Here is a 27,682-nt window from a genome sequence, read left to right as displayed (position 1 = left end):
TTTCCTCATGTAGTTTCACACTATTTTTCAGCATTCCCACAGGTTTGCTCAGCATGTGGACCCTGACAGTAGAGAACATGCATTTTCACTTGTTTAACCCTCTGGTCCCTCACTGGACCCTGAACTCGGTGAGAACATGGCCTGAAACAAAAAGCAGTGCCAAGGTATGCCTTGAGTCAAAAGTCAAACAGCTCCAACACACAGATGTATCGATCTGTGTACATATACATACATATCCCACCAGCATTTGGGCCAGTGTATGTGGCAATTTTTAAGTGTCTAGACTGGCTTTTCCCAAAATTAAAAAAATTTCAGGGGCTGGAGAGATGGTTTAGTGGTCAAGCGCTTGCCTGTGAAGCCTAAGGACCCTGGTTCGAGGCTCAATTCCCCAGGACCCACGTTAGCCAGATGCACAAGGGGGCGCATATGCGTCTAGTCCTTTGCAGTGGCTGGAAGCCCTGGTGCACCCATTCTCTCTTGCTCCCTGCCTCCCTCTCTCTCTGTCACTCTCAAATAAATAAATAAAAAAATAAACAAAAAAAATTCAGGACAGTTGAGATAGGCTTTTGAGTTCTTTAAAACACTAAACTGAATTATTTATCAATATGTTCAATGCAATTAAAAAGAAAGACACCCCCCCCCCCCACCAAAAAAAAGCCACACTGAAACTGTTAGAAAAAAAGGCAAGATACACAGCCCAGCATGTTCATTCAGTAAAGCCTCTGTGCTGGGCCAAGCCAATGTGGTCCAGGACCCCACACCACTGGCAGGAGAAGTGCCAAGTGTGTGTTTTCACAGACGATGGCATGTCCTTGTATGTCCTTATATTCTGAGTTGCTGACTAAACAAGCTGACTTTGGGTAAGGCCTTTCGTTCTTAAGAGACTGCTGAATATCCAGTGTGTGCCAGGCATGATCCCAGACAGGTGAGAACAGGACAGACAAGGGTACTTCTCTCACGAGCATACATTCTAGTGGGGGAGACAGACACACAAAGTATTTCTCAAATCTGGTAAGGTGCCTGGGAGGAAACCAGCTCCCTGAAAGTCAAGGAGACAAACATGTGAGCTGAACATTGGGGGCAAAACGCAGGGACCCTTCAAGAAGCAGGGCAGAGTGGCAGGAAGCCTGAGGCCCTTAGGGGACAGCATGCAGGGTGGCCAGGAGGTGAAGGAGGCCGGCGCAGAGCAGAGCTGAAAGCTATTTGTGCAGACCCTGTAGGCCATGACATAATACATAATGAGTTGGAATTTACCTGAGGTGCACGGGGGACTCTAAAGGTGTGGAGGTAGCTAGGATCTGATTTCTGTTTTATAAGAAACCATCTGGATGGCGTGTGTGTGTGTGTGTGTGTGTGTGTGTGTGTGTGTGTGTGTGTGTGTTTTCTTGGAGGTTGATCCCAGGGCTTTGCTCATGATAGGTAAGCACTCTACCACTGAGCCACACAACCCCAGCCCACTATTTTGCTTTTCTGAGCATGTTTCCTTTTCGGTGAGATTCACAGTTTCTAACGCCCTCACAAAAAACTCGCTGTTACGATTGAGGGTTAGGATATGCCTGGAACCTCTGAAGACTCTAGTTGCTCTTTCATACCCTCTGGACAAAAAATGTTTTGGAGAAAATTGTTTATGCTGAACGTGGGCAGTCTGCTTACTATAACATTTATACTGTATTAGATACACTATCTAGGGCTGGCAGAGAACATGTGCAAATACTGTATCAGTGTGTGTGAGGGACTGCGATCTGCAGATTTAGTTATCCTGGAACGAATCCTCCAAGGATACCAATGGACAGTATACTTACTACCGTCAACAGTTTTTAGTGGCCTGAAACAGTTTTCAGAATGTTGTTAGCTTTAGGAGGTAGGTAGAAACATACTCATTCATGTCCAAATTTCACCGGTATGGTCCTTTAACTTCATGTGCTAACTGTCCAGTGCCCAGTGGCCCCTCAGACTGCCTGGCCCTAACTTTAGGATAACTTACCCCAAGGAATTGCGCCTTTGTTTTGGGGCCCATGAGGTAGTGGGCTGGGAGGGTCAGACAGGGTTCTCTTGTGTCCGGGTGGTGGGGGAGGAGGCCTCTTCTTGGACAGGGTGGAGCTGCCACTAGAGGTCTGGGTGCTTAGAGGGAGTGTTGAAGGTGGGCCAGGAGGACCTAGAAAGGAAATTGAATGGGGGCATGAAGGTTAATCCCAGTCTCTCAGACACAGAGCAGCGAGCATGTAATTATTTCCACCCATTGGAATGTGGCACAACACCAGGGTGCAACAACTCACAAATAGGGCTTTAAAATTTTCTTTAAAAACAAACAAAAAACTTACAACCAAGTGAAGGAGAGCATGTTGTTAAGGAACAGAGTGCTGGCCCGCCAGGCACAGTGGTCTAGGTCTGTCATTCCAGCTATTTGCAGGAAGACTTTGAGTTCAGGGCCAGCCTGAGGAGACCCCTTCTCAAAACCAAAGCAAACCGAAAGCAGCAACAACAACATGCTATCCAACAGAGAATGCTGAAGGGTTTAGCACATCCTTTGCTTACAATAGTCACAGAAAACGTCACAGACACATGTGAACGACAGCTCCCTAGAACCATGGACGGCACAGACTGCTGAGGAAGAGGGCACCAGCACTACCCTAAATCCAGGGAGGAAGCGCACTGCCAACTCAAAGTGGCCTCACAGGAAGCTCCCACTAACCAGGCCGAGTTGTTTTTGCCTTTACAACTTTCCTTTCAGTCAGCAAACAAGTTTGTTTGTTTTTTTTTTAAATTATTTATTTGAGAGAGAGAAAGAGGTAGAGAAAGGGAGAGAATGGGCACACTAGGGCATCCAGCCACTGCGAACGAACTCCAGATACATGTGCCACCTTGTACATGTGGCTTACATGGGCCTTGGGGAGTCGAACCTGGATCCTTTGGCTTTGTAGGCAAGCGCCCTAACTGCTAAGCCATCTCTACAGCCCAAGTTATATTTTAAAAATATTTTTTATATTTTATTTTTATTTATTAGAGAGAGAGAGAGAGAGAGACAGACACGTGCGCACGCACACACACACACACACACACACACAGAAAGAGTGGGTGTGCCATGGCCTCCAGCCTCTGCAGATGAATTCCGGATGAAGGTGCCACCATGTGCATGCAGCTTACGTGGGTTTTGGGGAATCAAACTGGGGTCATTAGGCTTCACAGGCAAAGGCCTTAACCACTAAGCCCCGCCCCAGCCTGCCAACAAGTTTTCCTTTAGCAGGGCATGGTGGTGCATGCCTTGAGTCCTCGCACTAGGGAGGAAGACACAGCAGGAGGGCTGTGAATTTGAGGTCATCCTGGGTTAGAGTGAGGCCCTAACTTCAGTATCCACCCAACTGCTTCTTCTGGCACGTACGGAGAAGCGGGGAGAGAGAAACAGAACGAGTGAACAGTACTGCCACGACAAATGTGTCACACAGGACAGGCTCCAAAAGAGCCTTTTCTGCTCTGTGTTTTCTTTTTTAAAATAGCTTAATTATGACAAGCCTTTCTCTTGGGCAAATTAGATTACTAGTAATCTCAGAAAATGGCAATCTGCATTAGAATTAAATGGCTACAGATATGTAATTTATTCTGTCTTACTGATGTAATACATGACAAGAGCCCTTATAGTTAACTCAAACCAATGTCTAATCATTGTATTAGTTACTGCAAACTTAGGCATGATCTTATTTTGGCAACAGGGGACTGTAATTAAGGCTTTTCATGTGTAATGTGTAATGTAATGTGTACAATGCTTTTCAAATGTGTTGTATACATATGTTATTCCTTTTGATTTTCTTTTATCAGATACAGAGAGAGGGAGGGAAGAAGACAGAGAGAGAGGCAGATATATATAGAGAATGGGTGTGCCAGGGGCTCTAGCTACTGCAAACAAACTCTAGACACATGTGTCACCTTGTGCAGCTGGCTTATGTGAGACCTGGAGAATTGAACCTGGGTCCTTAGGCTTTACAGGCAAGCGCCTTAACTGTTAAGCCATCTTTCCAGCCCCCTTTTGATTTTGATTTTCAAAACAACCCTGTGAGGTAGTGGGTTCAATACTGTTCCCACTGCACATCTTGGGAAGTGGGGGCTTGGCATGTCCACGGTCACACAGGCACAGGGGTGGGAGCTGGGACCATGCAGGTGTCAGGGATGGGAGGCACGTTCACTCTGGTCAGTGCTGCTGGCTTCTGAGATCCAGGGCAGAATTTCCTGCACTTGGCCCTTGAAACAAACAAGGACAAATGCATCAGGAAGTATAACTCTCCTCTTTTCGCAAAGTGGACAATGGTGAGCTCCTCTAGCTATTTCTTTATCGCCACCTAGGGACTGCTGGGTGTAATGCATCTAGAAGGTTATTGAGTCAGCTTGCAAATCCTGTCCAGAATCAGAAACTGCCAGGAAAAAACGCTCGAAGGCGCGAGTGCTACTTCTCTGCTCTGCCTTCTCTGCTCAGCAGTGTGTTATGTAATAAACGACTCCAGGAATGACCACAGCCACTTTCAAGAACCTTCCAGTTACCAACAACCAAGCAGAAGTCACCTCAACAAGTCAAAGAACTAGGGCAGAGGAGGCAGCTGTGTCCAGGCTGAACCGTGATCTGACTCAAGGTCAAGCTCTCAGCCCTGACAACAGCTCACTTCTCCTCCTCTGTGGCACCATACCTGTCCAGCTAGAGCACTCAGACCTAACGAAGATGTCCCTTCTGCTTGCACCCTCAATCTTCGGGAGAAAAAAAAAAAAATATATATATATATATATATATATACACATACATGTATGTATATGTGAGTATATGTATATATAGTTTGTTTGTTTGTTTGTTTATCGAGGTAGGGTCTCACTCTAGCCCAGACTGACCTGGAATTCACTATGTAGTCTCAGGGTGGTCTTGAACTCACGGTGATCCTCCTACTTCTGCCTCCCATGTGCTGGGATTAAAGGCGTGTGCCACCACGCCTGGCCTTTAAAACTGTATTTTATCATTTATTAATTTGAGACAGAGAGAGGGAAGAGGCAGACAGAGAGAATGGGTATGCCAGGGCTGCCAGCCACTGCAAATGAACTGCAGACACATGTGCCTCTTTGTGCATCCAGCTCATGTGAGTCCTAGGGAATTGAACCAATGTTCTTAGGCCTTGCAGGCAAACGCCTTAACCACTAAGCCACTTCATAGCTCCTCACCCTCATCTTTTAATGGCAGCTCAGATATAACCTTACCCAGAAGTCTTCAAGCCCACCTTCTTTCCCTGCAATGACCGCTTCTGTGTTTACACTTCAACAAGGCTTCAAGGTACTGCTTACTTTCTACCTTGTGTTAGAGAGACTGGTCTCTTCCTCCTCATGGCTTCCATAGGGGAAGATGAACAGCGATTGCAGGAGATACCTGACATCAGCCTCTGGCCTCCATGTGCACACACACGTGCATATGCACCTATACCCACACGCACCCTGCTAGGCATGATGGTATTTGTTTGTAACCGCAGGACTGGGAAGGCGGAGACAGGAGGATACGCGGGGCTCACTGGCCAGCCGGTATCACCACACTAGCAAGCTCCAGGCCAGAGAAAGGCTCTGTCTCAAAAGAAGGTCCTCAAGAACAGCCCGCTGCTATCGTCTGGCCTCTACACCCACACACCTACACCACACTAAGAATGCATCTTTGGGGCTGGGGACACTGCTCAGTGGTTAAAGGCTCTTGTTTGGAAAGCCTGCTGGCCCAGGGTTAATTCTCTATACTCACATAAAGCTACACACACACACACACACACACACACACACACACACACACACACACTTATAGAAAAAATATTGCACACACTTTTAACCCCAGCACTCAGCAGTCAGAGGCAGGATTGCCATAGGTTCAAGGCCACTCTGAGACTAAATAGTGAAGTCCAGGTCAGCTTGGACTAGAGTGAGATCCTGCCTTGGAAAAAAATCGGGAAAAAACCCCAATTTTATATTCTTAAATAATGCATCTTCAAAATTTCATAGATTGCCAAAGATTATTTATTTTATCTTATGTTTTCATGACAGGGAGAAAGAAGGAGAGAGAGTTGGCACACCAGGGCTTCTAACCACTGCAGTCGAGCTCCACATGCTTGTGTCGCCTTGTGCGCTTTCGTGGCCTTGTGCAAATGCACAACCTTTCACGTGTTGGGCTCACGTGGGAATTGAATCTGGGTCCTTTGGCTTCGAAGGCAAACACCTTAACTTCTAAGCCATCTTTCCAGCCCCCTAAAATTATTATTATTATTGTTGTTTTCTTTTGGTTTTTCAAGTTAGGGTCTTACCCTAACCCAGGCTGACCTGGAATTCACTATGTAGCCTCAGGGTGGCCTTGAACTCATAGCAATCCTCCTACTTCTGCCTTCTGAGGGCTGGGATTAAAGGTGTGCACCACTATGTCTGGATCTTAAAAATTATTTTGACAGTTTCTCAAAAACTTGCCTATAGAAGTATAATTTAGATATTCTGATGTCATACAGGAGCAGTAATGACAAGCTGTATCTACAAAGATTTTTATCATGATTATATTTTATCATTATTTTGAGTTCCCTTTTAAATTTATGTTTTAGCTGACAAATGCCTATTATTTATTATGCACAGGATGTTGTTTTGGAACATTTATACGGTGGGACGGGTAACCCAAGCTAGTAATTATCATGCACTACCTTACACACCTACTTGTTTGTGATGAGAACACTCAGGATCTACTTTCTAGGCAACATGAAGTTATGATACATGTTGTTTACTATAATCACCACACTCTACAACAGACCTCTTTAATCTCTTATTCTACCTAACTAATCTAGTGCTTTTTATAGAATGGTATTTAAAATGAGTGGGGCGTTTCCGCTGATCATCTCAGCAAGTACATGAGACATGACGCCACAAAGTGCTTTAGAGAAGGACTGCAGAGGGGGGTGCTGTTGCCGCCACACTCCGAGGGGAAAGCAGACCCCTCGAAGTGCAGCCCCCAGCACTCCCCTGGGTCAGAAGCAGGGCTGGCCAGTGCCGCAACACGGCAGGACACTGGTTTCTACGTAGAAAGCAGTGTTGGCCATCCACGGGCCCTTCAGTCTCTTTCTGTGACACTGATAGTGAAAAGCACTGGATTCACAGGGCTAAGGGCTGGTTCTGTAATAATTACCCATACATCCTGAATGCAGAGGTAGAACCAGTATTTCCTCTGCTTCTCTTTCCACAATGGGAGATGGGGGGGGGCAGGAGAATTCTCTGGAAAGCCTGAGTCAATGGCCCCTGCTGAAGGCAAAGCTTAAAGACAATGCTTTTAGCTGATCTGTAGTGCTTCGTGTGCTAATTTAAAAAGTTATGTAGGAAAATGATAAAGGTCCAAACCAAAAAAAGATTCAAGCAAAACACAAGATTCAATGTGAACCAAGGGTAAGGGCCCATAAGGAGCTGTCATGTCCAGCCATTCAAACAGCTGTCTTCCCACGAGATACAAGTCCCCAGGAACCTGCCAAGTAATCAGCACGTGAGCAAGCGTGCCGATAGGGAAGCGCTGTGGATCACGTGGAAGGGGGTGGGGGGAGGCACTTGCTGACGGGGGGCCCCTGCGGGAGGCTGTAAGGTCTCCCCCTTTCTGTTTCAGACTCCGGGGAGCAGGCACAGCACTGCTGCAAACCTTCGCAAAGCTTTTCAGCAAGTGAACTGCCTCGGCCCTCGGGTGCCTAGCTCAGTTTTAAGGGTGCTCCTTCCTCACCCTGGCCGTGGACTTTTGGGACATACTTTCACTGCTTCTTTCTGTCATTTATATGTTCAACAGCCTCTGACACAAACAACCCGCCGCAGCATGCAGAGCTCCTGTCTAGGGAAGTTCTGTCTAACCAGGACAGGGCGAAATCAGGATTCCCCTCACCCTCTAGAGCAGCAAGCAGCACCTCTCCCTTCCAGCACCTCTCCTGGCCTGGTGGTGCATCTCAGCACTTCTCTCAGCATCCGCTCTGAGCGCGTGCTTGTAGACTCAGTCCTGGAATATTTGCTAAATGAATTTATGAAGTGGGATGAGCAACCACACCTCTGTAGAATTCATCTTTCTCTGTGCTTGTTACGTTAGTGTGCGTGCGCACGCTCTAAGCAGACACTCTGCAAGGCAGAAAGCCAATCCCTGCTTTTCCATATTGAGACCATGAAACTCAGAGGATCAGCAAAATGTAGGGTGAGACACAGGGCAGGACTGGTCCTTACAGAAACGCTAGCGTCTTGGAAGAGAAGGCGAAGTTTGAAAAGCGCTCCGGGATTCCCTATCTGCCTGGGCAGCCCTGGTCCGGCCCGAGAGAGTCACCTCAGAGTGTGTCTTACTGTCAGTTATGCTCTCTGATGAGTGAGGGCGAAGGCTGCGTCTGGCACCACGCCTTCATCAACAGCATCCACTGTGGTTCTCAGTATGCCAGGGACATGCTGCCTTTCTGTGGTCTGCTGTTTCCTCAGACTGAGGCCAGAGCTTATGTGAGGTAGTCTGCATAATGGTGACTATGGGAGACATGCAGTGAGGTTGGTGCCCATTCTACATTCTAGAAACAGCTGCAGTTGTAGCCTAATAATCCTAATAGAAGTCTTTTGAAGCATTGGTTTGCATTCTCCAAAATCTCTCTGTATTGTCTCAATGGATTTTGATGATAACCCCATGTGGAGGGCAACAGAAAGAGGGACTATCTTACTCGACAAAGAAAAGAACCTGGGAGATCTGGTCAGACCCTAAGGTATCTTTCAGTCTTCTCTCCTACTTCAGCATCATGTGACCTCATGGTATGTTCCTTAACCTTTCTAAGCTCAGGTGCCTTGTTTATGTAATAAAATGCAGACCATGTGAGCATGTCAGCACTCTGATAGCTCGAAAAGTCCAGGTTCTGTAATACTTTAATCTAAATATTAAAAATAAATCACAGCAAGCCTGTAGCACTTTTAGGGTGCATGGGGCAGGAGAGGTGCTGGTCCTTAGTGAGAAATGTCTGCCCACTTGGATTTGCAGGCTCACATTATCTTTCTGGAGCTCCCACCAAAAGCTGTTAGCATCAAACTGGCTGAGTCATAAGGCTTGCTGAGCTCAGGTGAGGCAGGAATGGCTGCTAAGATGCAAGGGGCTTTGCTGATGGTAATTCAGGTCATACTTCCCTGAGTCTTGATGAGACAGATGGAGAGGTTTTGGAACTGTTCCTGAGCTAGGCTCAGAAGAATTCTGCTGCTGTGTTTTCTACTCCTCTTATTTGTGGGAACTCTGTCATGAGTGTCTGTTTCTGCTACAAGAAACCATCATCCCTTCAGATCCTCGAACTCTGTGGCTGTGGAGATTGTGGAGATGACTTCTGCTGCAAACAGAGACACGGCTTCCCTAGCTGTGGACAAAGAGTGATCTGAAAAAGCTTTGTTCTCATGCAGATGGTTAGCAGGAAGAAGTGGGGGGGGGGGGAAAAAACCCCAACCCAACACATTGGGCCCAGAAAACAGAAGTATCTCTGTAAGCAGAGTGTCAGCTGACCTTTAACTGTGGATTCTAAGAACTCCATTCCAAACACAACCAGCTTTCCACATGTAAGGGCATGTGAGCTGAACCAGCCAAGGACAGCCACAGTTTAGTCCCCTGGAGCCATCATGAATGGCTGCTTCTCTGTCTCAACAACAGACAGGCCAAATATCTGAATATAATGTCGCTTTGGACAGACGGGGAATGCTCTGTCAGCAGGGAGAGGTTTCTACTTTCATGCGTGGCCTTAATTTGACAAAGGGAGGGAAAGGCAGTCTGTCCTTAGCCAGGGTTGCTATGGCCAAGTCACTAAGCTCTTGTTTCAGCAACTGAATCATTAGATAAACTCGAGTCTCAGTCTCCTGGGTCATGGGGAAGGAGCTACACAGAATTTACTCAAGGCAGGAACGACGCCTGGCACTGAGCTGGATGGAGGTCTTTATGGGTTTCTCTGTTCCTCTGAGATAAAATTGCAGACGGGAATGGGAGGCAGAGGGGTGGAGTCGGCTGGTGCTAGGATTCCGGTGTCAGTTTATCCAGATTCTCAAGGACATGGAGCCTCTCTGAACAGGTGCGGCCATGCCTGTCAAGATGACCTGCTGGTGACCTCAAACGGGGCACATGAAGCCCTTCCATTGTTTTGTTAGGTCTGGAGGTTCTTCTCTATCCTTTAAAAAATTTTTTCTTTGAATACAGATTTATTGTGTTTTCATGAATATGGCCAATAGTTTTTACATGTGTGTGGGGGGTGCCTGAGTGAATGTGTATGTGGAGGCCTGAGGACAACTTTGGGTGACATCCTCAGAATGCCATCTACCTCCAGGCTTGGCAAAATACATGGGTACTAGAGATTGAACTCAGGACCTCATGCTTATGAAACAGGCACGTTACTGACTGAGCTACATCCCCAGTCCTCTCTGTCCTCTTCAGGGTACAGAAAGAACATCTCTGCTCTTAGCAGATGGCTGTCCTGCTAGGGCACGTGGTTTCCCGGAGCGGGGAGCAGTGCGGGGGTAACACACTACGGACGTGTAGCCAGACTCGGCAGGGTTAGGAAGAGTGCACTGGCCCACCACAGAGACGAGGGCACGGGCCACTCGCTCTGCCCGTGGCTTGCATGTGCTATTGCTGTTAGGGACACTTTCATCTTCAAGGAGAACTTTTTTTTTTTATTTTTTCATTTTTTTGGTTTTTCGAGGTAAGGTTGCACTGTAGCCCAGGCTGACCTGGAATTCACTATGGAGTCTCAGGGTGGCCTCGAACTCATGGCGATCCTCCTACCTCTGCCTCCCGAATGCTGGCATTAAAGGCGTGCGCCACCACGCCCGGCTTCAATGAGAGTTTTCATATCAAAGCCTTATTGTAACTTTCTCCATTACTTTATGATCTGTAAGGCCATTTGGATCTCCCTAAGAACACAGCTTCCATTAATAATGTGATTTCAATGGAGAATAAACTGTGAAAAATCACTGTTTTGAAAAGCTCACATTTGCCAAAAAAAAGCAGCTCCATTGTGATTCCGTAGGCCCGCCATGTGTCCCGGGAGCGAAGGAAGCCTGTGCTCACACAGACTAAGCATGCTGGGAGAGCCCCGCACTTGCACTCACTGGCAGACACCAAGTGGAAGCTTTAGCTTTAGGCATGTCTTAGCTGTGCCCCTGGCTAGAATAACCCCTGGTGATGGCATTTCTGTGCCTTAACCTGCTCCTCCACAGGTGGAAACACTGGGCACACTGGGAAGAGGTCCCAAGACTAATGTTTTGTGGCTCTGGGATACTGGACCACTGTCCTGAGGTGCCAGGTCTGTGGAGGGATCTGACGACGCACAGTGTCATGACACAACCATCGGCAGGAGTCCTCTCCAGGCAGTCATCCCATCCAAGAGTACAAGAGCATGGGTTTTAGGATATAGGACCTGGCTTAGGAGCCACAGTCCATGGGAACCCTAGGCAGTCAGGCAACATCTCTGAGCCCCAATCTCCCATCTGTAAGACAGAAGTAACTAGCACCTTGTTTGGAGACCGTGGATGAGAGGAGCTGGGCTCAGGGCTCCTGTGAGGCAGATGTTTCAGAGCCAGCGGCACACTGACCACCAGCACATTTAGTAGAGGCAGCTCATTGGTGACCCGAGATTCCACCCATGACGCCCAGAGCCCAGGTTCAGGGCCACATGGCTTAGAAAGCATCTCATCCCTACTGCTTACTGGCTGTGTGAGCTTGGGAAAGTCACTTTCTCTCTGAGCTTTACTTTCCTCTTCTGTGAAACCCACACAATTGATAGGACCACTGTGGGATTAGCACGAGATAGACATAGAATGTACAGTGCCCCTAACTAATACTACCTGTCCTGGAGTGGTGCCTAGCAGGAGGCAAGGTCCCTATGCCAAGCTGTCCCTGATGATGTGCCCACACTCTGCCCTCCAGTGTAGACCAGCACGTCTGATGGCGTCTCAAAGCCCCACCTGAGTCCATACCTTTCCCAGCGTTCCTGGGAGGCAGTGGGGGCGCCTCTGTGGTGGGCGATGTAGGCGAGTCTGTACTTGTGGAGACGAAGATCTGGTTGGTGAAGGCGCCGTAGGAGAGCCGCTGCTTGTCCCGCGGAGTGCCGAACCCCGGCAGCGACAGCTTGTCCTGCGGCGAGATGCTGGAGGAGTGGCAAAAGCTCTGGGGTCTGGGCGAGCGCTCTTTCTTGACGGGGCTTGGCTGGTGGATGAAACAAAGGTGGGTGAGGCGATGCCCACTCACTCTCGTTGAGGTGGGGTAAGGCCACCTGGGTTCCTGTGGCTCTCTGTATTAACCCCCCAGAATTTCACAGCAATGGCAAGCACGCTGAAGGGAGCACATTGCACTATTTTCCACATCTCACCACCATGTAAGATCACAGATTCAACCTTTATTGAACAGGTACTTTCCATGTAAGGACACCACTGCCTCATTCATACAGCCTTTCCATGTTCTTATGCCGTGTCACAGACTCCCTTCTGTGCTCCATGCTGTAACGTACGATCTTGGTCGTTACCTCTGCCACACTGGCTCTGGCTGTCCTGTGTGCTCCTTTACTGAGAACTGTTTCCAGCAGCTCGAGGAGGGCCTCTGGTGCCTGGACACCAAGTGCGTGTCGTAAGGAGCGCCAATGCCCTGCACTGGCGCTCAGGAGGGCCCTCCAGCCTGTTCCTAGTGAAGTTCTCTCTTCTCTCTCACCTCCCTGTCTCTCATGTACGGCCCATTCCTAATGAAGTCTCATTTCAGCACTAGCCCTTCAGAATAGCCCTGTTTCCTATCTCTCAACACAGCCCTGTCCACACTAGCCAGAGCCTGCAGGAAACCTTGCCCTTCTGGTAATAAACCTCTGCCAACTTGGACCAAAGGCCAGGCCTGCAAAGTCCTCTCCTTCTCTGGAGGATACTCCTCACACATGGTCTCACCATTGCTCAGACATCTGGGTTCCACCAGGACTGCAGCCTTTTCTCCCTTCCTGAGCCAGTGCAGTCCTCTCCATTCTTACCTGGCCACTGTCCACTTCTCCGAGAGACTCATCTCCAGGGCAACTTGTCGGGCTCACCAAGACTAAGGAGTGGCTTGGCCTTCTTGACTGCTTAGAATTCCCTCACACTGTCACCACGTCAGTCATGACATGGAACAATCATTTCTCTTTCTGAAGTGGTAAGTGGCTTTAGGTCACCTCTGTCCGTGCGTTCCTTACACCCTGACTGGCACCTACATAATGCCCGATGGTAAACACACGGACTTTTGCCGGTGAAAGTCAGACCTGGGCTTACCCGTAGAGATGGGATTTACCAACTATCAGACTTCAGACAAGATGCCACTTTCCCTTGTAAGTTTTCTCTTCCATAAAATGGGGACAATAACCATACCCTTATGAGTTTCAGTAAAGACGGTTTGAGAAAACATTAGTAAAACACTTAGCCAAGTTTAGCCCATGTTTAAGATCCCTATATGTGATGTCAGTATTTACTAATTACTTGTTTAGATGGTTGATTTTACATTGAGAACTTAACTAACAGCAGAGTCCCAGTCCTATCTTACAATGGAGACGCGGCTCTGTACAGGAACTTGGAAGGAGAAAGTGGGTGGGGAGAGAATATGAATCTGGGCGCAGGAGGGCCTCTCATCACTGCCAACAAACTCCAAACGCATGCGCCACTCTGCATCTGGCTTTCCATGAGTACAAGAACATTAAACCAGGGCCAGCGGGCTTTGCAGGCAAGCACCTTTAACCACTGAGCCATTTTCCTAGTACTTGAATTTCTTCTTTCTTTCTTTTTTTGAGGTAGGGTCTTGCTCTAGCCCAGGCTGACCTGGAATTCACTATGTAGTCTCAGGCTGGCCTTGACCTCAATGTGATCCTACCTCTGCATCCCAAGAGCTAGGGTTAATGGTGTATATCACCACACCTGGCTCTCCTTGGAATTTATTTATTTTTATTTATTTATTTGAGAGAAAGAGAGAGAGAGAGAAAGAGAGAGAGAGAGAGAGAGAGAGAGAGAGAGGGAAAGAGGGGGAGAGAATGGGCACGCCAGGGCTTTAAGCCACTGCAAACTCCAGACACATGCGGCCCCTTGTGCATCTGGTTAATGTGGGTCCTAGGGAGTCAAACCTGGGTCTTTTGGCTTTGTAGACAAGTGCCTTAACCACTAAGCCATCCCTCCAGGGCCCCTCCTTTGGAATTTTTTTACAGGTGTGATTACCATTCACATAGGGAGGTTTCAGACTGTCCTCCATCATGAGTGTGGCCCTCAGTCAGTCAGCCTTAATGAGGCCACGTCAACTCCTGCTGGCATTTTCAGCCTATTCGGTTGGTCTGCAAGGCCTACAATCCCATGAGTCAGTTTTTTCACATGAGCTTCTCTTTCTCTCCCGTCCATTCTGTTTCTGTGGAGAACCCTGATAGGACAGCTGTGAACTGGTACCCAATAGGAGTCAAAGACTAAGCAGCAACTATAGTCTTGGTATATCAAGTCATAAAGCCAAAAATCCACCTATCTTCTCTCTCTCAGAGTGTCTCTTGTCCACAAAGCACAGAAATGTGAGGAGGGCAGGAGACTCAGGACACCCTTCACACTCACTTTGTCATCCAGATCGTCGTCACTTTCATCCATCTCCTCCTGTCGAAGATTCCACTCATATTCTACGTGAACGTGTGGGTTGAACTTTCCAGATTTAGCTTGGGAAAGCTGCAAGAAATAGCAAGTGCATACCACTGAATGAGAATGCTCAATATTCCTCCATTATACAAACATGTGCATACCACTGAATGAGAGTGTTCAGTATTCCTCCATTATAAACATGAGCAAGTCCCACCCCACTCCTGGTTCCAAAGAGGGCAAGAGACTGGCGTGTGGACAGGCTGGAGGGCTACAAGACAGGTTCAGGGATCACTAAGAACTGCAGGAAGAACCCTTAGGATTCTCTGCAGCTTTTCTCTGAAATTAAAATCTACCTCTTCTTTTTCTTGCACATATATATAGTGTGTGTGTGTCTGCATATCTGTATGCATGTGCACATACATGTGCCTGTAGAGGCCAGGGCTCAGGGTTTTGGTGTGACTCTCAACTGCTCTTCAGCTATTTTTTTTTTTTTTTTTTTTTGTTGTTTCGAGGTAGGGTCTCACTCTAACCCAGGCTGACCTGGAATTCACTCTGTAGTCTCAGGCTGGCCTCCAACTCAGGGCAATTGTGCTACCTCTGCCTCCCGAGTGCTGGGATTAAAGGTGTGTGCCACCACGCCCGGCTTCAGCTTATGTTTTTGAGACAGGAGCCCAGAGCTCACCAATTCAGATAGAAGAGCTGACCAGCAAGTCTGAGGATCCCCCGTCTCCACCACCCCAGTGCTGGGGTTACAGACATGCACTGCCACACACTTCTTAATGTTAGTCAAACAAATACCAGAACTGCACACTCCTTGTTGGAAAATAAAATCAACAGTCTATCAAGATAAGGAGGTAGACCTTTAAAATTTTAGACAATCTGTGGTCCTCCATTCTTGCTATGTGGGTAAGAACACCTGTCTGAATGGTTTCTTTTAGGAAGAAAAAACCAGCCAAGCATGATGGTTGAGACAGGTAGATGGAGAGTTTGAGGTCAGTGTTATTCAAATTGATTAATTAACTAATTAATTAGCTCCCCTCCCCCAACTCCTTTCATCATACACAGATACTGGCTCAAAAAAAAAAATAAACAATAACCAAACGAGACACAGAACAGTGACAGTGACCGCCCCAAACAGGAAGAGACAACTGCCACGAGGCCTGGAACCTGGCACTTGGCAGAAACTCAAGGGAACGTAACTTCCTACCTCTCACGTGTTATGTGGGCTGTCCTCGGAAGTGCATATTTAAAATTTTGAAAGTAGAAAGGAGACCATGAGAGGGAAAAGAAGCTTCAAGGAACGGAGGTGTGGAGTGTAACAGGACGCATGTGAAATGCAAGTGGGATACTGCGGGCAGAGGGGGCAAGCAGGGAGGTGGGAAAGGCATGGAGGACAAGGAGCACAGCTCTTATTTGGCAACCTATCACAAGATTAATAAAAGTGTATCTCCCCATCCCACTCCCCAACAGCAGCCCAGGCTGGTCTCAAACATGTGATCCTCCTACTTCAGCCTCCTAAATGTGTGGATTACAGATGTGTACCACCACACCTGGCCCATCATGTTAAAGAGGGACTAAGGCGGCGGAAGCTTCACTGAATATGGGGTTGAGAAGCGGGACCTTTGGGAAGTGACCTGCATTGGATGAAGTCCTCAGAGGGGAGGCCTCATGATGGGACCCTGCTGCAGAAGGAGTGTGTTGGAGAATGAATACACATGTCCTTCCGTGTCCTATGACGGGATGCCCAGTGACAGTGAGAAGGCCACCAGACGTCTGCGGTCTCTCCACCCAGAACCGTGAGTTAAAACAAACCTGCGTGACTAGCCTATTATGTTCCCAGCAACGGAGAACAGACTGCGACTGGCGGGAGCGTCCTGCTAGTGTGAAGGTTCCGGTCATTAAGCAAGAACCAAGGGTCAAAGTGGGAGTGCTCACCGGAGGAGGGGCGGCTGGGAGAGTGCGTAACACTCCAAAACCGCTGCAGCGGGCCCTGCTTTGGAAGTGATTTCCTACATTAATTTTTTACTGTGGGCTATTAGTCTGGCATAGAAAAAGCATGACCTCACTCCACAATTCCACTCAGCAACAGTACCTTTCAAAGGCCTCTCAGCTTCAATGTCACAACTGTGCTTAAAAAAGACACGTGTATGACCAATATCATCGGATCACCTTTTCAAATGCAGCTTAGAGCTTGTCTGAACCTCTTTAGGCAACAATAAAGAGAATTTGTTTCTTTTAGCTACAATTCTAGTCTCTCTCAGTAACATTTTTAAGGCTGAGCATGTCCAATAAATGCCTCATTTCATTTTCACTCACCAGATCTTCACACTGGGTAGCTTTTAGTCTCTTTGCTATGTCCAAGGCCGTTTCCCCGTTTTGGTTAACTGAAACAGTGTACAAACAGACTGGCTTAGTTATCTAGGGGAGGAACAGTAACCAAATGACAATGTGACATGCAAGTGCCAGTGTGAAGGCCTTGGGCCCTCAGCAGTCTCACCGATGCCCACGGTGGGCTTGCTTCTGAGCAGCAGCTTCAGACACTCAGGCTTGCTGTGCATGCTGCAGTAGTGCAGCGCGGTATTGCCCACCGACGTCTGCTTATCCAGGTTCCCACTGAAAAATCACAGCGCTGTTAGGAAGCACGCCCTTGTCTGCAACTCAAAGCAACCTGACAGCAGCTCCTTTTATCTATAGGGTGTATATTCTGGAAAATTCTGCAGCTGTCTGAAGCACAAACAGTATGCAGCTCTGCACGTACAGTTTTCTGTATCTGACAGAGTGGATACTACTCCTGGACAAACAAGGAGGCAGGCTTAGAAAGAGATGAACAGCAGTAAGTAATAGTAAAACAGAATAACTTTAGCAATAGGCTGCAATGAAAGCTATTTAAAATGTACAAATTGTTTATTTCTGGAATTTTCTATTTAGCATTTTAGACTATGATTGACTGTGGGTAACTTAATGCCTCAAAGAGTGAAAATGGACCCTCAGGAGATGGCTTAGTAGTCAGCAGTGCTTGTTTGCATGCCTGCTGGCCCAAGTTCGATTCCCTAGTACCCACATAAAGTCAGATGCAAAGCACAGGAGCATGATTACGGCCTGCCCACAGCAGTGGGAGGAGGAGCTGGCAGAATCAGGACACCTGTGGTCAGCTGACTGGCACACACAAAGTGGGAAAAACCAGGGAGAAGGTAAACATCCTGAGGTTGTCCTTAGTCCTCTAACACGTGGACTATGGCATCTACACACACACACACACACACACACACACACACACACACACACACACACACACACACGTATTAGGAAAAAACCCAAAAAACCAAAACACAAAATTATAGATGAATAGAGAAATACTAAAATCACTTATCCACTCTACTTTTTTTTTTTTTTTTAAAGATAGGGTTTCACATAGCCAATCCCAGACTGGCCTCAAACTCACTATGTAAAAGGCAGACCTTCAACTCCTGATCATCTTGCCGCTGCCTCCCAAGTGCTGAGATTACAGACATGTCTGCCTTTTGGTTATTTCTTTCTTTCTGTACTGGGGCCTTGCACTGTACTAACTAAGCTTTATTCCCAGCCCTGTAACAATTTATCCCTCCCCCCTTTTGTTTGAGCCAGGGTCAAACCTGGCTCTATGGAGCACAGGCTGGCCTTGAACTTATAATTCTTCTGCCTCAGCCTCCCAGCGGCTTCACCATGTGTGCACCGAGTCAAACTGTAGAACCACTTCTTGATCACATAAACTGGGAAACTGTGAGGTTTCGAGCATTCCACCTGAGTCTATTAGTACACAGTGATGGCCAGCAATGAGGGCCTAAGACAGGACACTGTCTCTGAGCTTTTACTGCAGTCCCTCATTTAATCTTCACACCTACCTCACCAGGTTGTATAAACAGGTTCTATTTGACAGATGAAGACTATAAAGGAATGTGGCTTGCTCTCACAATCAACAACATGAGGGTGACAGAATGAAGATTTGAACACAGACAGCCAGTCTCTCTGGACCTCAATGCTCCAAACCACTGTGCTCTATTACCTCCTAGGAAGAGGTCTGGACTTCCTCTCGGTCTGGCTATGTTTATGCAACACTGCATTTTAACAATATTTTATTATTTATGAGACAGGAGAGGGAGAGGAAGCAAGCAAACATGGGTGTACCAGGGCCTCTTGATGCTGCAAACGCATTCCAGACATATGAACCACTTCATGCATCTGGCTTTATGTGGGTACTGAGAACTAAGCATGTACTTTAACTGTTGAGCCATCACTCCAGGTTTCTTTTCTTTTTTTTTTTTTTCTTGTTTTTGAGGTAGGATTTTGCTCTAACCTGGCTGGTCTGGAATTTACTATGTAGTCTTAGGCTGTCCTCAAACTCATGGCAATCTTCCAACCTCAGCCTCACAAGTGCTGGGATTAAGGTGTGAGCCACCACGCCTGGCACCCATGCACCATTCTTTGAATGACGGTTTGACTTCCCTGTCTTTGACCACTCTCCTCTGGATGAGCTCAGCTCTTCTCGTGGCCGGCTGCTTGCAGAACCGACCAGCATGAATCCACAAGGACAAATCTCTGTGTTATCACTATACTTCTACCAGTTATGCCCCTCACGTGACCTACCCTTTGCTTCCTAAAAGTTATGAAAAATGAAAACTCTCAAATCTGGATGACCTGAGCTATTAAGTACTCCAACTTTTAAGCTTTCCTCGTGTAGCAGTCTTTTGAACAAAGATAGGATTTTACATTTACTGAGACTACAGATCAGCCAACTATAGCCAGTAGGCCATACGTGGTCCATATCTTGTTTGTACAAATAAACTTTTATTGGCATACATTAACAATCACTTACTTGCATACTGTTTGTGGCTACTTTGGTACCACAATGGCAGAGACGAGCATTGCAACTTGAGCTCTCAAGGCCTGAAAACCCTTAAAAGCTCATCTGGCTTTCTGGACTGGTTTGTGCTAACCTGTATGTCATATTCAGTTAATTCAAAGGAGAAAACAAAATCCATACCAGTTTTGTACAAGGAAGTCAACCAAATGGAGAGATGTGTGGTCTGCGGTTCGGACAGCAAGATGCAGAGCGGTCTCCCCGAGCTCCTAGAAAGGAGGGGTGGGCAGAAACGTGGGGATCGTGGGTTCTGTGCCACGAGTCGCTTCAGTGACAACAGGGATTAGGAAGACTATTCATTCCCGTCTACCCTCTGGTTCTCTTGATCACGGATGCTCATTTAGACCTGTTTCTTTTTCTTTTTCAGAGGCAGACTCACCAGGTGGTTTATGCTGGCCTTGAACTTCATCCCAAGTGCTCGGATTATAGACGTATACCACCAGGCTGTGCTAATCTTTTATTATTATTGTTTTTATCCCTGTTGGGCTTAATGGGGCCTTACCTGTCCAGGTTCCAGCAGCGGCTCCATTAGCTCCACGCCCTCTGCATAGACTTGTATTAGTGCAAGTAAATCCCTGGACTTGACGGCCTCGAGCAATTCATTGAGCTTCGCTGATGAAGAGGAGCAGGTTTTCCTTGAGAACCTGTGGTCCACATACTTCGCAGTGATGTACTCTTTTCGGACAGTCCTACAATAGAAACAAAAAAACGACCAAACAGTTTCTATTTTCCAAGAAAATTTTACATTTTCCAAAGAAACATTTCTCTTTTAAGACTAGCTATTTTAATCAAGATGCACTTCTTTAAAACAAAACAGAGATGGAGAGAGCACTATCTTTTGTTAAGGCCTGATGGCTGGGGTCCACTTCCTTAGTACTGATGTAAAGCAAGCCGCACAGTAACACAGCATCTGGAGGTCGTCTGCAGGCTGAGGCTGTGCACGGCCCTCTCTCTGCCTAGTTCTGCCTCTGCTTGTAAATAAATAATAAATAAAAATGTTTAAAAAAATGTTTAAAAAAAAAACAACCAGATTTTAGACCAAGAATAAAGAAACCAATATAAACTTACTGATATATGCAGGCTAGAAAATACATAAAGATCATAGCTGATTTTTCTCCCATTTTAAAATATACTATTAAATACTTCAAAATCAGACATGTGAGTATATAAAGAAATTAAAAGCATTAAAAAAGTTAAAAAAACCTTGAAAGACCAATTAAGATTTTAAAATTTTATGAGAATGACCTTATTCTTCTGTAAAGTTTCCCAGAAAGCCTCTTAGCAATGGTCTTTTCATGAATTCCACAAATGCTGACTGCTTGCTGTGGTGGGGAAACATATTACATGTCAATCACGGCCTCCAGGTACCCCAGTCTTAGGGCAAAGGCGGACATTGCAAAGGCCAAGCAGATGGGTCCTGAATCATGGTGTGGAAGTATAGAGGGAAAGCGTGGGAAATGGCAGGCATGGGTGACACAACCTGATGTGGAGGCAGTTTTGCTTGGCCATGGTGTTCCCATGTTACCCTGCCAGAGACGCCCAAGAACAAGTCAAGTCGGAGCTGCTTCAACAGTCCTGCTTGAGTACACACCCACTGTGGGTGTGTATACCCACACCAGATCTCTAAACACGCAGGCCCAAATCTTAATGGCCTTGCTTTAGGAAGGAGTTCAGAGTTAGAATGTGGAGTTCTAGTCTCTCTGTGCTACTTCCTTGAGGTACGTTACCTGTTGTTTCCTTATTGGGGAAAAAAGAAAAGAACCTCATCTACCTCTTGGGGTCACAGTAAGGATTAAGGGTCTTAAACCAGAAAGTGGCTATGGGCAGCTCTCATTGAACAATTTCTGTGTGGGTGTGTGTGTGTGTGTGTGAGAGAGAGAGAGAGAGAGAGAGAGAGAAAGAGAGAGAGAGAAAGAAAGAGAGAGAGAGGGGGAGGAAGGGAGGGATGGAGAGGGAGGAACTGTCCTCAAACATGTGGGCGCAAATTTGGGCCTTCCAAGTACCTGTGAATACGGATCTGAAGCACCATGCCAGCTCATTCAGTAATTCTTGTTTTAGGCGCTAAAGATACAGTCAGACACAAAATAGAGTTCTGTCATTCTGAGACACTCTGATTGTGGAGTGGAATGCAGAAAATAGAAACAAGAAAGTGAGACAATTGTTAGAGGCAGGGCGGTGGAAATCTGGCAGGTCTGAAGAGTAGGCCTGGGCCAGAGCAGAACAGCAGCTGGAGCAGGAGCTGTGAGGGCACCAAGGCAAGAAGGGCTTGGCTGTGTGGACAGACAGCATTGCAGAGAACTAAACAAGAGGCCTATCAGTAGGAGAAGCCATGCAAAAGGGAGGCGGGGCCAGATCACATGGGACTTTGCAGGTTGTAGGATGTTTTGGAAGTTTTATTTTAAGCATGAAGCAGAGCTCTATTTTCCCCCTCTGGGCACGGTGGCACACACCTGTATGAGCGAGGGGGAATGAACTGGTGAATCAGGGGCCCCAGACACTGCAATCGAACTGCAGACACGTGCACTCCCTTATGTGCATGTACAACCTTGCACGTGTCACCTCGTGCTCTGGCTTTTGTGGGATCTCAGGAGTTGAACATGGGTCCTTAGGGTTTGCAGGCAAGCACCCCAACCACCACACTAAGCCATCTCCTCAACCCTGAATTCTATTTATATTTTATTTTACTGATTTTTTTGGTTTTTCGAGGTAGGGTCTCACTCTAGCCCAGGCTGATATGGAATTCCCTATGTTGTCTCAAGCTGTCCTTGAACTCATGGCAATCCTCCTACCTCTGCCTCCTGAGTGCTGGGATTAAAGGCGTGCACTACTGTGCCCAGCTAACCCTAAATTCAATTTTTAATGACTATTTTTCACTCACTGGTTCTCAGCTAGGGGTAACTCAGTCTCTCCCTGCTCCCTTCTAGCCTCCATTCAGAGGGCTTTTGGGACTGTCTCGAAACAATCTTTTTTTTTTTTAATTTATTTACTTATTTATTTATTTGAGAGAGACAGACACAGAGAGAAAGACAGGTAGAGGGAGAGAGAGAGAATGGGCGCGCCAGGGCTTCCAGCCTCTGCAAACGAACTCCAGACGCGTGTGCCCCTTGTGCATCTGGCTAACGTGGGACCTGGGGAACCGAGCCTCGAACCGGGGTCCTTAGGCTTCACAGGCAAGTGCTTAACCGCTAAGCCATCTCTCCAGCCCTCGAAACAATCTTATGGCCACAACTTGGGTGAAATGAAACTGGAACCCAGCAGATGAAGGCCAGGTGTGCCAAAAGGAAGGGCATAGCCCACAGGACACCCTGATGCCACGATGGACATGTAGTATGTTTCCCCACTACAGCAAGCAGTAAGCATTTGCAGAATTCATGAAAAGACCATTGCTAAGAGGCTTTCTGGAAAACTTTACTTAATTTCACACTGAATATGCCCTAAAATAATTTTAATACTTTGGCAAATTTAGTATCCAACGAGAATTGGCCAAACATAGGCTGGTGTCTATTTCATAGCCTTCTTCCTTTATACCACATTCTTCAACTCTTGTGTTAGAATTACAACCTTTCCACTGAGGCCATCATAGTTGCAGGCTGGAGTGGAGCTCAGTGGTAGTGTTCTTAGCATGCTGAAGGCCCTGGGTGTGATTCCTAGCTCCTTCCCTCCCAGTTTTCTTTCTTTTTTTTTAAATTAGAATGGAACCCAGGGTTTTTCATATGCTCTACCATTTAACTACATTCTCAGCCCCAAAATTTAGTTATAAATTCAAGTAAAGCTCTTTGCTTATTAGATTTACATATCTTAAAAACGAAAGTAATAATGGAGACACCTCATACTTGTTCCTACCAAACAACTCACTTTTATGAACTTCCTGTGTTTTCACAGCTTCTTTGCACAAACTGAAGTGTGCATATGTAGTATTAAGGTTTGGGTACGTTCCGCTCCCCACGGGCTTATGTGCTGAAGGTCTGATCTTTAGCTACGATGCTGCTCAAAGCAGCATGCTGCTGACTGGATCTGGAGGGTGCTGACTTCCCAGTGACCCATCCACTGGTTGTTGGCTGAAAGGACTGTTAGAAGTAGGGACTGGCAGTTTACTTTGGGCTTCTCTGAAGGTTAGACCTTGTCCTTGGCCCATTCCTGCTCGCTCTCTGCTTCCTGGCTCCATAAGGTAAGTGGCTCTCACCCACCACGTTAGTCAGCCTTGCCATCCTAGCTAGAATGACTGAAACCTCTCAGTCTTACCTCCTTTAGTTCTTCTCAGATATTTTGTCACTGTGATACAAAAACTAACACACTTGTATATGCAAATATGTGCTTTCTGAGTCTGAACAGTCGATAGTGAGGTATCAGAAAATATGTCCAAAATTTAGCTTTTGAGTGGATAGTGAGTCTAGACCAAGAAGTGTGTGGTATGTGTCTTTTTCCTTCTTCAAAGCCAGTATTTTACTTTTAAAATAACCCTGAGGCTTTCCTCACATCAGTACACACAAAGTTTCATTTTTATTTTTTTCTGAATAATGTTCCATTGCTGGATATACCATCAACCATCTCCTTCGATGCCTTATCTATTTTTTTCTATAAATGCCCAGAAGGGTTACTAGATTTATAATTTTGGTAGATAAATTTGATTTGTTTTTTAAACTATTCTATTTGTATTATCACTGGTACCATATCACACAGAATGTCTGTTTCCCCACAGACTGGCTGAGTGGGTGGTTAAGCATTTGGATTTTTGCCAGTCTGATAGAGCTCTCTATTGCTTTGCATGTCTTATTTACCATAACAGAATATGACTGACAGATCTGCACTCTACAGAGCAGTGCTTAGCCGTAACTACCTAGGTGAGGGTGTTATTGTTATTGTAAAGCCTCTCTTGTACTCTAGAAATATTTCAACCTGCTTTTCCCTGAGAATAGGAAAACACATTGCAACCACTATTTTTAAGGGAAGGGACAGAAGAAGATTGTAGAATGGTATTCAATATAGCAGAAATACTTACATATCACTTGAAGGAGTAGGTTTTGGTGAAGGGCTGGGTAAGTTTGCTTCCATAATATCATTAAAACTATTGTTTCCTACATTCTTGGCCAGCTGTAATATAAACAAAACACAATATAGTAAGCTCTCTCCTGTTAGTTAAAGGTTTCCTCTTATTTTGCTTTTGAGATTTCTTTAAAAAAATTTTTTTTTGTTCATTTTTATTTATTTATTTGAGAGTAACACAGAGAAAGAGAAAGATAGAGAAAGAGAGAGAGAGAGAGAGAGAGAGAGGGAGGGGTGGGGAGAAAATGGGCGGACCAGGGCTTCCAGCCACTGCAAACAAACTCTAGAGGCATGCACCCCTTGTGCATCTGGATATCATGGGTCCTAGGGAATCAAGCCTTGAACCAGGGTCTTAGGCTTCACAGGCAAGTGCTTAACCGCTAAGCCATCTCTCCAGCCTTTGAGATTTCTTTATATGTATTTTTCCTTCATATGATTCAGGATACATGCCATTCACTCACCTGGTTAAGAGAAATTACTAAGCACTGATTACATGGCAGGCAATGAGCCCTGAGCTGAGGGGCTGAAATGGGTAACCATGTTCCCACTGCCCGGAAGTGTTCATGATCTAGTGGGGTCAATGACAAGAAGTTATGCCCACGTGAGAAATGTCCCCAGAGAAAAGGAGCCAATTCGACAATGTCATGAGCCATGGGAGGCCAGGCAAAGTGGCTCTGCCGTAGTGTAGTACAAGCTCCTAAGACAGCGACACCTTCTCAAGCCCCAACATGCATGTGCCCTCTTTATATGGAGCCAACTTACTTTCTGTGGGCAGGAAAGAAGCAGGATCACTTCCAATTTGGGAATAGATTAAGACACTGTGGGTGGCACCAGAGAAAACCTCGAGTTTGCCTCTGGGCTCAGAACTTTTCCAAGAAACCTGTCCTGAAGGGCCTTTCGTCACCGGCACAATTCCAAGATCAACGCAAAGCCTGGGAACCTTCCACACAACCAGGTGGGTGTTATCCTGGTTCACTGCACAACGGGTGTGTGAACGTGGACTTCTCCAACTCTAGACATCAAACTGGACAAGGACGCGGCCTGACGCCATAAGGAGAATGTGTTCCAGGTATTATGAGGCTTACACCTTTTCTTTATAACCCTGAAGTGGAATAGGCAGTGTGATTTCTAGCTTTATTCTAAATGAAAAGGCTCATGTGACATGAGACATGTCCTTGTTCAATGGGTGCTCAGATGGGAAGGGCTGTGGCTGGGCTACTAACTGCCTTAATCTTTTGTTTGGTTTTGCCCAGACCAGGCTAATGGTAAGCTAGATTTCCTGAGCTCTAGTTCATTCATTCTTCAAGCTAGACCTTCTTATCTAAGAAGTTCTATTTCACTTAAAAATACACTTGGGGCTGGGGAGATAACTCAGTAGCTAAAGGCATTTGTTTGCAAAATCTGCTGGCCTAGGTTCGATTCTCTGGTACCCACATCAAGCCAGATGCAAAGTCATGCATGTATCTGGAGTTTGCAGTGGCAAGAGGCCCTGGCATATTCATGCTCACCTGCTCTCTCTCAAGACAATAAATATTTAAAAATAATCGCACTTAGTGCAAAGACTCTCATGTGTACCAGTTAAAACTATGCAAGGCGGGCTGGAGAGATGGCTTAGTGGTTAAGCGCTTGCCTGTGAAGCCTAAGGACCCCAGTTCGAGGCTCGGTTCCCCAGGTCCCACGTTAGCCAGATGCACAAGGGGGCGCATGCATCTGGAGTTCGTTTGCAGAGGCTGGAAGCCCTGGCACACCCATTTTCTCTCTCTTCCTCTATCTGTCTTTCTGTGTCTGTAGCTCTCAAATAAAAAAAAAAAATTAAAAAAGAAAACTCGGCAAGGCAAGAATGGTGGCCACAGGTGTCACAGGAAGCCGTTTAACAAGGACCTGACGAGGGCTCCAAACTGGACAGGAATGTCAAGTTAAAGAAAAGCTTAAGTGTTCACAGCCCACTACTCCGAAATTATAAGGGTCATCACCACAATGTCAATAAGTTTATTCCCTAACCATATACAGAAGTTATGGGTTAAGGAGCAAATTGGTCTAGTAATGATCTTTAACAGGCCATTCTAAATGTATGTGCATTTGCACAAATATACACACAGTAAAAATTAAGCTGAAAACATCATTTTGGGCATCAGTTCTAGTAACAGAATGCGAGGTAGCCTATACATGGTTTTAACTGCCACTGTAGTGACTTACATTAGAACTACTTCCTAAGAAAAAGCTGAAGATGGGTCAAAAAGAGGAGTCAGTTTCAGTACTAACCACCCTTTCTTCAATCAAGAAACAGAAACACTTATGTATCTCAGAAGTGAAACTGCAACTTCTCATGCAAACTCATGACGTTTAGAAATAAGAATTCCTTGTTCTTAGAAGAAACCAAAAACCCTGGAGTAACATGTTAAATACATTTGGGACAATAAACTTGAACGTCTCTTCCAAAGTACAGGTCAAGACTTACCAAGAGTTCAGAAGTTCCTAATTTGTCTAATTCCAAAGACTGAATTCGAGAAATATGAACCCCCATTTCTCTATGGATTCCGGAACATTCTATACAGGTCAAAATACCCAGATTGGTTGAAAGCCACGTGGGTTCTGTAAAAGAGAATTAATGAAACAAAAGATCTCTCATTCAAGGGCATCAACTACAGAGGAAACTAAGTGTGTAAAACTTGTTAAGAATTGTCACAAGGGGGCTGGAGAGATGGCTTAGTGGTTAAGCGCTTGCCTGTGGAGCCTAAAGATCCTGGTTTGAGGCTCGATTCCCCGGGACCCATGTTAGCCAGATGCACAAGGGGGTGCACGTGTCTGGAGTTTGTTTGCAGTGACTGGAGGCCCTGGCGGTACAACCATTCTCTCTCCCTCTCTTTATGTGCCTCTTTCTCTGTCGCTCTTAATAAATAAATAAAAATAACAAAAATAATTTTTAAAAAAGGATTGTCACAAGGGAAAGAGCTAACTAAGAAACAAATGCTTGGGGTTTAGCCCAGGGGCTACAGTAAGTTTTCCTTTAATATTGAATTAAAAATCAAAATCAAGGGCCAGAGAGGTGGCTTAGTGGTTAAGGAGCTTGCCTATGAAGCCTAAGAACTCATGCTTGAATCTCCAGTCCCACGTAGCCAGGTGCCCAGTGAT

The 27,682-nt window shown here is 46.2% G+C and overlaps 1 protein-coding gene across 1 annotated transcript in view; it reads right to left on the bottom strand.

Moving 5' to 3' along the window:
• Window positions 1-27,682, bottom strand: part of Asap1 (ArfGAP with SH3 domain, ankyrin repeat and PH domain 1) — a 334,607-nt gene that overhangs the window by 19,089 nt on the left and 287,836 nt on the right. Inside the window, exons 18-26 of the mRNA XM_045143889.1 lie at window positions 27,009-27,142; window positions 24,507-24,598; window positions 20,010-20,196; window positions 19,631-19,716; window positions 17,108-17,223; window positions 16,927-16,994; window positions 14,590-14,697; window positions 11,977-12,205; window positions 1,985-2,155 (exon numbers count right to left, since the gene is read on the bottom strand). Coding sequence (XP_044999824.1) covers window positions 1,985-2,155; window positions 11,977-12,205; window positions 14,590-14,697; window positions 16,927-16,994; window positions 17,108-17,223; window positions 19,631-19,716; window positions 20,010-20,196; window positions 24,507-24,598; window positions 27,009-27,142 — 1,191 coding nt within the window. The remainder of the gene's footprint in view (window positions 1-1,984; window positions 2,156-11,976; window positions 12,206-14,589; window positions 14,698-16,926; window positions 16,995-17,107; window positions 17,224-19,630; window positions 19,717-20,009; window positions 20,197-24,506; window positions 24,599-27,008; window positions 27,143-27,682) is intronic.

This window comes from Jaculus jaculus, chromosome 2 (assembly GCF_020740685.1).
Source record: "Jaculus jaculus isolate mJacJac1 chromosome 2, mJacJac1.mat.Y.cur, whole genome shotgun sequence".
Classification (NCBI taxonomy): Eukaryota; Metazoa; Chordata; class Mammalia; order Rodentia; family Dipodidae; genus Jaculus; species Jaculus jaculus.
Note: the sequence above shows the minus strand (reverse complement) of the source record. Positions and strands in the feature narration are given on the sequence as shown.